At 41.7% G+C, this 12,323-nt stretch overlaps 1 protein-coding gene across 5 annotated transcripts in view; it reads right to left on the bottom strand.

The window, feature by feature from the left end:
* The window catches only part of ZNF608 (zinc finger protein 608), a 105,490-nt gene that overhangs the window by 51,942 nt on the left and 41,225 nt on the right, over positions 1 to 12,323 (bottom strand). For all 5 annotated transcript variants that reach the window (XM_043465929.1, XM_043465927.1, XM_043465926.1 and 2 more), the window contains one exon: positions 6,528 to 6,783. In XM_043465929.1, the coding sequence (XP_043321864.1) occupies positions 6,528 to 6,783 (256 nt within the window). The remainder of the gene's footprint in view (positions 1 to 6,527; positions 6,784 to 12,323) is intronic.

Consider the following 12,323-nt stretch of genomic DNA (forward strand, 5'->3'; position numbering starts at 1 on the left):
TGTCATCAGGAAAGCATAAAACAGATCCAAAAAAGCATAAAGCAAAAAACCCAGGAAAATGGCCCAGACAAGTCTTCCCTGCTCCTATCCTTACTCCTCCTTCTGTCAACACATCTTTACTGAGCACCTACTATGTGAAGACCTCATCTCCATCTTTACCTTCTGTATTTTTCTGAAAATATTAGTTTTAGTAATCTTTTAAAAAAAAAAGTGATATGAGCTTTGTAGTTGTTTCTAATATACCCCATCAAAAACAACTTCATTTTATTAAAAATTTTTTCGCCACTGTAAACAGAATAATCAGAGAAAATAAAGATGGCGTATGGTTCAGCAAGGGTTTCCCCAGGTGGCTCAGTGATAGAGTCCGCATGCCAAGCAGGAGATGCAGGTTTGATCCCTGGGTTGGGAAAATCCCCTGGAGAAGGAAATGGTAACCCACTCCAGTATTCTTGCCTGGGAAATGCCATGGTCATAACCCGGCAGGCTACAGTCCATGGCATAGCAAAGAGTCGAACATGACTTAGCAACTAAACCACCACCATCATGATAAAGCAAATATATGGACCTGATTTTCTATTTGGGTTGCCTTTTGCATGTGAAAATGAGCAGCACTTGTACATTTTGGAAAGTGCATCCTTTGAGCTGCTCTATCACCAACGGTGATGTATCTTAAGAAACAATCCACACTTTCATTGGCAACCCCCACAGTGAGATGGCCCGGGAAGGTGAGGGTGTGAGCGGAAGTAACTTGTAGGTCTTTCAGCCCCACAAGCCCTCTGAGAAGTTTATGCGAGGATCACATTTGGACCCTTTTTCTCATTTAGCGATTAAACAACTATGCTCACCTACCAAACTCATACCCTGGGGGCTGAGTATCTCCATTGAGTACGGTCCGAGCAGGGAGCATGGCCATCAGCCATCTTAAAGATCCCCCTCACTGCACAGCCTTAATCATCAACTGATACGGCAGGTAATGAAATGCAGAAGTGAAAGTGGGCATCTTACTCCGCTTGTGAGTCAAAGCTGAATTTATAAAATCACTGGTAACTATCTCAAGAAATAGTAATGTTTCAATCATTAAAGTACTAGACCAACTCTGTGTTCAATTACTAAAAATACAAAGTAAACTTGGATTAATACTTAATCTCATGAGTCAAAATTTAAAAAGAAATGTTCTCTTTTCAAAAAGGTTGGTAAGTAAACACTGCAGAATACAAATAGCAATACCAAACATTAGCTCCATCGTCAAAAAAGCAGAGATCATCTGCTTTTTAATAAATTAGCTTGAGGCCCCCTCCCCTGCACCTAAAAACACTATCTTTTTTGCGACTTTGGAGATGCAGAAAAAGCAGAAGAATTTAAGACAGAATTTAATTGGTTTAAAAGAGAATCATTAACTTCTCTAATTAAAACATTAATTCCCAAGATCACTTTTCTTTCTTCAGAAAACACACCGAATATCAGGTGAAGGACCTGATATAAACAAGCATTCTTCCTCTCACACTAAGTGTTTTCTCATAAAAGAAAAGAAAGTGAAGTCACTCAGTTGTGTCGGACTCTTTGCGACCCCCTGGACTGTAGCCTACCAGACTCCTCTGTCCATGGAATTTTCCAGGCAAAAGTACTGCAGTAGGTTGCCATTTCCTTCCCCAGGAGATCTTCCTGACCCAGGGGTTGAACCCAGGTCTCCCGCAGACACTTTACCATCTGAGCTACCAGGGAAGTCTCTTTTCTCATAAGTCATAATTTTTATTCCTGTTATCCCCTCTGAAAACTCCCAATGTTTTCTGAGTACAATCTTTCATTTGCTACTTTTATCAACTTTCCTTAATACTTGGGTTTCTGAACTATTTAAAAAATAATTCAGCAGGCCACACAGAAATGAAGTCACAGTATCTGGCTTACTGGAGAAAGAAACTAACGTCTGCCTCACTGTATTAATAACTTAGGATGAGTGATACACCAACTAATTGTTCATTAAGCCCCTCAAAACCTCTGTGGGGTTCATATTCAGGATCAAAGCTGGGCCCTCTTTCTCAGTAGCACAGTCATTAAACAGCTATGCTCACCGGTCACACTACGGCATCTTGATAGACATTATCCACCCTGTGAGGTACACAGGGCAGGTGTTTCTGTCCATTTCATACCTGAGAAAATGAGGCAATGATACATGTGACTTCCTTAAAGGGAAAAAGTCAAGCAGCGTGCAAAGGGCCAGGACATCCCCTCTTTCCCTTGAGACAATGGTTCTCATAATTGTTTACACATCAGAAACCCCTGGGGAGAGTTGGAAGAAAATACCAGTGGCAGGTCACCAAATTGCCAGCCCAGACTAAGGGGATGCCTGGGTATCAGTGTGGTTTAAAAGCTCTCCAGGTGATTCACAGGCACAAAGTTGAGAACCATTGATATATAACCTACAGATGTTTAAAAGGCCTTCACTGACAAATAACCAGTTTGCTTTCTCTCACTTCCTTCTCTTCAGGACAGAATGGCAGAGCCATGGTAAACGACAGTCATAACAATGAATAGTGGACCCAGCTGAAAAGTATGTTCTCAGGGAGGGGAAAAAAAAAAAAAACAATAAGAAACAAGATTCAATAAGAATCAAAAGGAAAATACAGGCTCGAAATCTAAAAAAAAAACCAAGCTCAACACACATGTATTTATACAAAATGCTGTACACACCATGTTTTCTTTGTTTTCCCCCCAAAAAGAGCAAATTTTCAAACAAATAACTATACATTGGCATGTGTGTCCCAAATGTCAGGAATGAAATGCTAAGGAAATTCTTTCTAACATCTGTGAGTGATTTTGTACAATACGTCATTGCTCCTATGCATTCACCTTAAAGAAGAAAGATCAGAGTGGAGTAACTATACATCCAAATGCAGTAATAATTTTTCTCTCCTATTAAGCATGATCTGAAACCCACTAATTATTTCCAGAGGGAACTTCTCTCCTAACACTTTATTCCTGAGTGCAGTTTCTGGCAGTAACACAAGCGGGAAAGTCTATGATTAAAAGAACCCTCCTCAAATGAAGAATTCCAAGCATAAGAAACCATAACGTACCTAGTGGGGATGTCATATTTCAGTTATGCTGCTCCTACCATCTTCCAATGAAATCACAAGAACACTTGATATTCCCCCAAAGACTGCAAATGGGGCCTTTTAAAATTTCTAGGATCTTGGAACAAGCACATACAAACTTCACACATGGGTGAATGCACATAAATTGGGTTTGTGAAAAACACTACCAGAGATACAATATCTTCAAATTGAAAATACCAAGGAAGAGATTTTATTCAACTCAATCTATAACATTAGTCAAAGGCAACTGACAGTTTTACAAGTGCTTGATCTGAAACCCTTTGTTAGTGAAACCTAGTACTAGAAAAAAAGAGGCTCCCTTTCCCTTCACTTCTCCCCAAATCCATCTCTTTTAGCTCCATCAGATAACTGGCTCCAAATGTGTTTGTTCCGCTTCTCTCTTTGTTTTTCCCAAAAGGGAAAAATTAATGGTCAAGTGGGTTTAATTTTTAAATTGGTACAAGAGTTTTAAACACACTGTACAAAAAAAAAGCAAAAAAAGTGCAAATGGAATGCTCTTGAAAATGGTTACACATTAAACACACATCTTATGACCCAGGTCTCTACTAAGGCAAGTTCTTAAGTTCTATGGAGGTCAGAAGTTTAGTTTATTCAGCAAGAATAACTCTATTAACAGCTCCATCTCCTTGTCACCACAGTAAACATCCACACATTCCAAATCCTGGAGAATGTGAGGCAATTCAGAGGAGGCAGGAGCTGTGGAAGACTCCACTACTCTGCCTGAGAAGCTTCTAAAACTTGTCTGCCTGCCATCTGAAGGAAGTCACCCACAGGGATTCAGCGATCACAGAGGATCAGAGAAGGCACAGTGGGCTCAGGAGACGGATTTTCAGAGAACGGCAAGGAACTGGGGAGGCTTTATGCATATCAGTTCTAAATACTAATGATGATAAAAGCCCAGAGCATCAGAATTTCTAATCAACATATATACTGCTATTGTTTTCAAACACAGATTTTCTTTTTTTTCTAAATAATCCCATCTTTTACTAAAGTGAAAGTGAAGTCACTCAGTCGTGTCCAACTTTTTGCGACCCCATGGACGGAGGCTTCTCCGTCCATGGGATTTTCCAGGCAAGAGAACCAGAGGCACCGGACTGGGTTCCCATTTCCTTCTCCAGGGGATCTTCCTGACTCAGGGATCAAACCCAGGTCTCCCACATTGCAGGCAGATGCTTTACCCTCAGCCACCAGGGAAGCCCATCTTTTACTAAAGGCCAAGGTTAAAAGTAAAAAATCAGCAGACTCCTAAACAAAGTGAAAAAAACAAACAAACCACCTAAACTTAGAGCTGTTTCAGAACCACAAAAACCTTCTGGATTTTTAATTTAATTTTACAGCATCTACCATGCAGGAAGGTCACACTTGAAGGAACCTGTCCTATCCCACACTGAAATAAAATCATGACGCACCATAAACTGACAGGCGCTAAGTCACAGCTAGGAAAGTGGAAGACAGTGCTTCATCCTAAGGAGTCAGTTATCCAAGTACAAGACAATCTGACTTTCAACCTGATGTAAATTAATCCTTACTCTTTTCAAATCTGTTTTATACCTGAAAATCAGCACCTCCACTAATTAATCTTAATAACGTCTTGAAGTCTTTTCTACGTTTTCTCATGGAGATGCCAGTCTGCAGCCCTTATCCATCACTTCTGCTCTAGGAAAAAAAAAAAAAATCTAAGGGAAGATCAACCGTGCACAACCGAGAGGCAAGGAAGGAGAAGCCAGCTCCCCACGTGGACCCCCTGCACTGGGCGGGGTCTGAACAGACAAGCAAATGACAGGTTTAATTCCAGCTCCTCTGACACCGATTCCTCCCAGTGTGGTTGTGTAGTACTGATTTAAGTGGCTTTCCAGTTTAAGGTACAAAGAGGGAGAAGACGCAAAACCTCCCACGTTTCTAAAACCAAGAGTAAATTTTAACTGTCAGTTCTGTTTGAGCAAATAAGAGAGCTCTCCGGATCTGCTGCTTTCATGCCCTCTCATGGCTGCTTCCTATAGAATTCAATCTTGATTTTTCGTTACTGATGCTATCAACCAAATTTTCTGTCTAATGAGGAAATCCATCCTACAAGAAGAGTAAATTCAATGTAATATGTAGAATCCAAAGATTTTCCTTAGAAGCTTTGTTTTGCCATCTTGAAAGAGCCTGAGCTATTTTTTTGCCTTCTCACAGTCATGCTTGTTTTCAGTCATTTTTACTCTCATTCCCTAGTTTGTCACCATTCTTAACTATTTTCTCCCAACCATTTCTTCCCCAACAATTACCCCCAATATATTGTCCTTTCCCATCCACTCAGCCTCTTCGGCATGTATTTTATTTCTTCTCCTTCGAGTTTCAGCCCCCAGTTCTCCCCCTTGATACAGAGCAATCTATTGATTTTGCATCTCAGGTCCTTCTTGTTACCTTTATCCTTGCTCTGAACTGCTCTCCTAAAAGACAGTGATACTGATAAGGGTCATCTCCTCACTCTTGACCAATCTAGCTCAGAGGAAAAATGTTCCCCCATGTTTTTTACTTTCCTTTGGTCCCCTGGTGTACCCTGGGGCATGCTTCTTCCCCACGGCAAGAAGCACTCCGCAATGGAGCAGTGGAGCTCTCTCCTTCATATTTAGTTTGTATTAATTATCTACTGGCCTCTGTCAAGGACACTGGCCATATGAAACATGCTGTACTTGATGATCATGTACTATGAGATGTGGCCAACCATGTCTGAATCCACTGTCAGTATGACACATATCTGATGTGTACTTCCAGCAGGAATGAGAGATTCACCCAACCTATTTCTCTTGCACCTTGGGTCTCATGCCTAATGGACAGCACTTGCCAGAGGGCCTGCTGCTGAACTGGTGGACCAGGAAGGTGCTATGTCTCCAGCCACAGAAAAGAACTGACTGACTCAACTGCAGCTTACACCTTGGACCTTGGCTTCATTAACTGTGAGCAACAACTGGCCACAGTCAATTCACAGCAATGGCCCTTGCTAAATGTAGGAACACTGGCTCAATTCAGAAGGTAAATATAAGCCTCAACAACACAAAAACAACCACCTCAAGACAGATCAGTTGGCAAACCAAGAACAAAATGAACTTGAGATCTGTTGCCCGTTCCAATTTTCATGATACCTCCTAGGAGAAAGGGTAACCTTCACTCTGCTTCTCAGAGTCCTTCCAAGTTAAAGCACTTAAACTGGAGAACCACTTAGACAGACACCAGACTGCTCCTGAATGAATGTAAAAGCAGCCACGAACAAAAACAGAAACACAGCTCTTATTTCAACAAAAATCAAGAGCGCATCGAAACCACTTTTCTTTCCTCTCTGAATACCACAAAGCAAATCCCCATTACAGGTAGACACAGAGACATCACCGGGAAGAGGACATGAGGGAACAGATAAGAATAAATTGTATTTACCTTCTTCCGTTTCATGCCACACGATCCCTTCCAAATTCACACTGGTTCCGGGTTCACAGGGCCCAAGACACTCTGGCTCTGTCACTACGCCAACTTCGCACGTATTGACACCCACGGAACGAGTCCGAACCAAGAGCTGTTCAACCGGTGCTGCAATATTGGATGAAGATGGGGGAAAGTAGGAGGGCAGAAGCTGAGGCGTGAGACTGCTGGCAATCGGCGGCGGAGGTGCTGGCACTGTAAACAGGGGGTCAACCTGAAAGACAGACAGGCTTACTGCAGCGGCGCTACGTGCTTGGAGCTCTTTTCAATGCAATCTGTTTACATCACTTCCAGAATACATCACCATTCCAAATTCTATTTGCAATTATAATATGCTTTGAGTGTGCTTTTAATGGTGCCAAAATACAAAGTAGAAGAGAAATAAGCATTTTCATTTTTCATGACATACACAGTAAACATTGGAGCTCTAGCTTCTTGGGTTACAGACAGGCCTTTGGGGTCCTTATAAATTCACCAATTGACAATCTTTAGCCTCAAGAGACGTGAAGGAAATATGCTTTGCAAAATGAAGACTATTTCCCACTTGTCATGAAACTGTATTTTCAACATAACAATATTTTCCAAAGGAGAAACTCCAATAAATATCCATATAGGCATCACTGGACATTTAAGCATAAGAGATGGATTAAAATTGTTTTCAAAGTACTTTATAAACCATAATGAATTCAATCACTACTAAAATAGATTAACTTACTCTGCCAAACATATAAAATCATTAACTTGATTACACACACAGAAACACAGAAACTGGATATTATTAGCATATATTAGGCATCAACTTTTAACTAAGTGTTCTACTGCAAAGTTTGACAGCGTTCATAGAAATGGAGAAATACCCATAAATGCATGTGCTCAACAGAATCTGAGCTCCTCCATGCACAAGTCCTTTAGTGCTTCAGCCTGTAAAGATCCCTGATGATTTTGATCAGGACTTAGCAACTCCAAGTTCAGGAAAGAGAAATGTCAGCCAAAACGAGACCCTGTGGTGCACCTGCTCCCTTGCACCCTAATCCTGAGGACAACAGCAAAAGTGTTCTTCACCATAAAAAATGTAGGAGTCAGGCCACTAATGAAGCCAAAAGCTACATATGTACTAAGTAGGTAGGTCGCCAACAGACTCATCCATTCCTTCCACCCATTGTAACAACTGTTGTGACTGCTACAGAAAAGCTCTGGCTGACAGGTTGTCACATGTAAAGAGCCAAACGCACAACATCTCTGCATAGGATTCCAGATCACCTGTGTCCTCAGGCTGCATAGAGACATCACTGACATACAAGAGATGATATTTTATATGTCTTATCAGTTGGACTGACACGGGAGATGTGTAAAAAGGATACAGAGAAAACTCTTCTGATAAAATCCCATCTTAGTCTGTTCATATATTCTCAGTTAACATTTGTAAGAAATCAACATTTTACACAGACATAATAGTGCATAGTCTTTGTTCTTTTTTAAACAAAACACACACACAGAGTGTTTTTCAAGAGAAGTCATATGAGGAAGTGTGCTCCTCCTTCAACAGCTGAAGCAGTCATCTGTGTGGGCTTCTTGTTCATATGACTGGAGGAACTATTTCTACAGTTTGCATTTCACTAAAATGATACAGCGACGTTCACTTGCCTGAGTGATCCAAGATGCGACAGAACAGCCCTTCATCCAACTGCACACTAAAGAAAGTTAATTTCCTGCTCTCCAAGCTGCCATAAAACTCCTTTTGCTCCATGCTTTTTATTGTTCTTCATTCTTGATCACAGAGCCCGAGAAAGAAAAGCATTTAACAGCCCCAAGCCCCAGATCTGGTGATTTATGCTTTCGTGTAAATGCAGCTTAATGTGGATCAAAGTTCGCACTGATAGTTTCTATTTTAAAACTGAGCTGACAAATGAAGAAAAGGGTTCAGAGGAAGAAAATTTAAGGGGGGTGGGGGAAGCCAGTGCAACCCTGTAGTCTTTATTACAACTAAAGGATTGCATGAGACTGAAGTCACTTACTAGAATTTAAAAGAAGGAAAAAAAAAAAAAAGACCAAAGAAAATTATAAACCAGTTACTGCACATTTTTTTGTGTGATTCCCAACAAACTCTTAATTTGTATAGTTAGTTGTAAATTGACTGTAATTTGGTGCGACACATATAAACTGAAAAAACAAAATGGAACAACATTCTCAAAATAGTCTTCCTATCCTTGATGGACAGCATACATTAATTCTAAAAGAACAAATACAGCCTCAGTTAGATAAACAAGGTTGAATAAAATAAAAGAGGTGAGGTGTCTCGGAGAGTATCAACTCTCTAATTTTGAAGCTTAGGATGCGTGGAAAAACATGTACAAAAGAAGTTGTAGGGATTGGGTGAGTGGACAACAAGACTTTGGCCCCACTCCCACGCTAAGTAAGCCTGTGACTTGTGAGAGCCATTTAACCTCACCGAGGCCCATGTTCTTCAACTGGAAAATGTATTTTCTTGCCTTCTAATAGTGATGATGAATCCTATCACAACACAATTTCTAGATTAAATCTCTATTTCTGTATAACTCTGCTTATGAATATATTTGCAAGGAGATACATATATACTCACATACTCTTTAGGATATTTATGTAATTCCAAAGATGAAGCTTCTAAAGAATCTAGATGGCTTGATGGGACAGGCCACGGTATCCTAGGCCTACTGGCAAGTTAACTGTGTTTATTTCCATTAACACAATTCAAAAGCAATGAAAAGAGTTCAGCTGATGGTACATATAGAAGGGACCCTGGAGCCCTGTGCACACTCGTTTTAAAATGAGAAAACTAAGATTCAGAGAAGTTTGACTATAAATATGAACATAATCATAAAAGCCCCCCAATGTAATAACAGTCTAAAACTCTTAAACTTGACAGGAAAACTCAACAGGTTATATGGTTTTATAGGTTAAGCTCTTTGACTTACAGAAGTGAATTTCTCTTAGTTTTTCCACTGAACTCACTTCCTCAATGCAGCTCAAAACCCCCATTCCCTTAGTCTTGATTATCATTATGAGAGTAGAAAAGCAAACTTTTCTCCCTTGAGATTTCAGGATTTGGAGTGGAAAACAAAGACCATCCATGAGGTATACCGAGGGCCCTGCTCTCCCAGAGCTTACCAACTGGAAAGGGGGTGGGGAATTACAGCCACTCTCAGAGGAGTTTTAGTTGGCAGGTATGCCAGTTTTAAAAACATTTTCTTTTTGCCAACACAAAAAATTAGGGAGAAGTCTGAATTTCCACTCTCTCGTATGTAATAATTGGATCATGCGCTATGCTGGGCCCACATTGCTCATGGCATCAACTGACAAGGCTGAGCTTCCCTCAGCCTGCAGTGACCTGCCCAGGCATAAGCCGCTGAGTTTGCATTTCCAGCTTTTTGAGACAACCACAGAATGTTCTAGCTAGGAGGTCATCTAAGCCAGCATACTCATTCTAGAGAAAACCAGGGCCCGTATCTGTGCAAGGGCAATAGTTTATCTCTAGTGGCAGCCCAGGTGAATATAGAAGAGCAGCATCCTCTAAGAAGGACCTTTATAAAGGAAGTTCAACATACACTGGGAGGTGAAAGAGGCATGGAGGAAATAATTTAGAGTTTGGTCATCTCTTTGCACTAGTGAACACCCCCAGTGGGACATGTTCTCCCAAAAAAGGAATTGGTTCTTGTGTATTTCATGGTGTCTAATACACAGCCATGTGAGGCTACACACAGCGAGGGTTTTGAAAGTTGTTTTTGCCTTATACAAAAGGTCAACTTTCACTGTCCCCTGATTTCTCAGGTCATTCACTCCTACACTGAAACACCCAGTGAGGCTCTTTAAGAGCAGCAACAGTTCCTACGAGAGTGTCTGGAAAGGAGGCAATGTACACTTGGACCTGGGTAATGACAAACCTCAGGCTGTTCTGGGTTCAAATTCTGATCCTGGAGGTACTTGCTTGTGTGGGATTCTGAGCAAATGACCTTCCTATTCTAGGGTTCAGTGTCCGGATCTAAGAAATGGGAGTACAAATAATGATTATCCACAGAGGGTCTCAGTGAAGATGAAGACTCAATGAGATAACTCATGCCCAGTCAAAGCCTGGCATGGCACTTAGCTCAGTAAACAACGGCTTAGGAAAAGAAAAAAAAAGTCCCTGGTCTGATATTACAGTTCTCTAACCCTGCATGCACTCTTACAAAGCTCCTTTTTATATCCTACTATGTTTAACATAAATCTATAATCCCCTCCAAATGCATGGTTAAGTGCGGTTAAAGTGTGTTAGAAGTATAAGAAAAAGGGCTTAACCCTGAGAAGCTCAGCCTGAGGAAATACTGCTCCTTTCATGCACGGGCATCTGGCAGTCGTCCACCAGCTTAATCCAGCCCCGTTTTACAGCAGGCCCTGATGAGTCCTCCACTTCTGCAGAATCTCCTTCCACTCATCTCTTGCTGGACCTCTTCTTTGTGTGTGCTATGCTCCCCTCAAAGTTTCCTTTTAGTCACCTCAAATTGATCACATGTCCACCCAATAAATAATCACTAACACACCTGCTGTGTGCCAGGTGCCACTAGCAAAAGAGGGGGCAAGACTGCAGCAATAATCAAACGGTCATACAAATCCAGCAAAATCGCAAGTGTCGCTGCGGCACTTCACGTAAGGGGCTATCCAGGGTGACCCGAGTGTGAAAACCAGCATGTAGAAGACAGTGCGGGGCAGAGATCAGCCTCTGTAGCTGCAGTCCATGTCAACCTTTAGCAACAGAACCCTGGGCAAGTGGCCTGATCTTTCTGGGACTCAGTAGTTTCATCTGTAAAATGGAAACAACACCTGACTACTAAGGTGACTAGTACCCAAGATCACACAAAACGACGTTAGCCCAGGGCATGCGGTATGGAATAGCCCTCAATAAATAAATGCTACTGCCATCATCAATATGATTATTATTATCACAAACATACCTGAGACCTGAACTGAAAAGAAATGCTAGGTGGTTCAGCCAAATGCTAGGATTTGCTACTCAGAGTAGCAGTTATATATACCTTTTGGGAGGGACATACCCTAAAAGAGTATTCCTACCATCTTCCATTTAAAAATCGATAGGGAATTGTTAGTCAAATGATACCAATGACTGGACTAAAAGAGGAGGAGGGAGAACTGGCCGGTTTTAGCGATGGTTCCTTTGTCAAAGCTGTTTTCTGTTATCCTGACGGAACACTGACGGGACACTGATGTAATCTACTAGAGCCTGAAAGAGGAAAGCAGCCATCTCCACTGGAGGAAAAAAAAAGACCCATAAGTCTAACAGCTGGTGGTGGCAGCCTGTCAAACTGAGGAAAGTTAATGTCAAGAACAGACGCGCGGCAGTCTCTCACTGTTATTTTTGCATGATTATTCCCAGGTGTTGGTGCACATTGAGCAGTAGCCTGGCTATTTATTACTCGAGAGAGCCTCAGAGCATGGGAGTGGGGGAGCAGAGAGGGGAGAGAGAGGCGGGGAAGAAAAGGTTATTTACACAGATAGCTGCACTTAGGGTGAGTAATCAGAGGACCAGGGGGGAGGAAATAGTCTGCAGAGAGATCCTGGCAATATTTTCTCTGTTCACCTTATTTCAAGAGCTTCCTGAGTGCTGACGAGCAAGGAAGGCTCCAATGCTGGAGCGTGGCGGGCAGCAGCTCTGCACCACTCGGGCACGGACTGTGGCCACTGGTGACGGCTTCCAGCAGCTGGAAACCGACAAGCGAGCAGAGG

Source organism: Cervus canadensis, chromosome 4, assembly GCF_019320065.1.
Source record: "Cervus canadensis isolate Bull #8, Minnesota chromosome 4, ASM1932006v1, whole genome shotgun sequence".
NCBI classification, from domain to species: domain Eukaryota; kingdom Metazoa; phylum Chordata; class Mammalia; order Artiodactyla; family Cervidae; genus Cervus; species Cervus canadensis.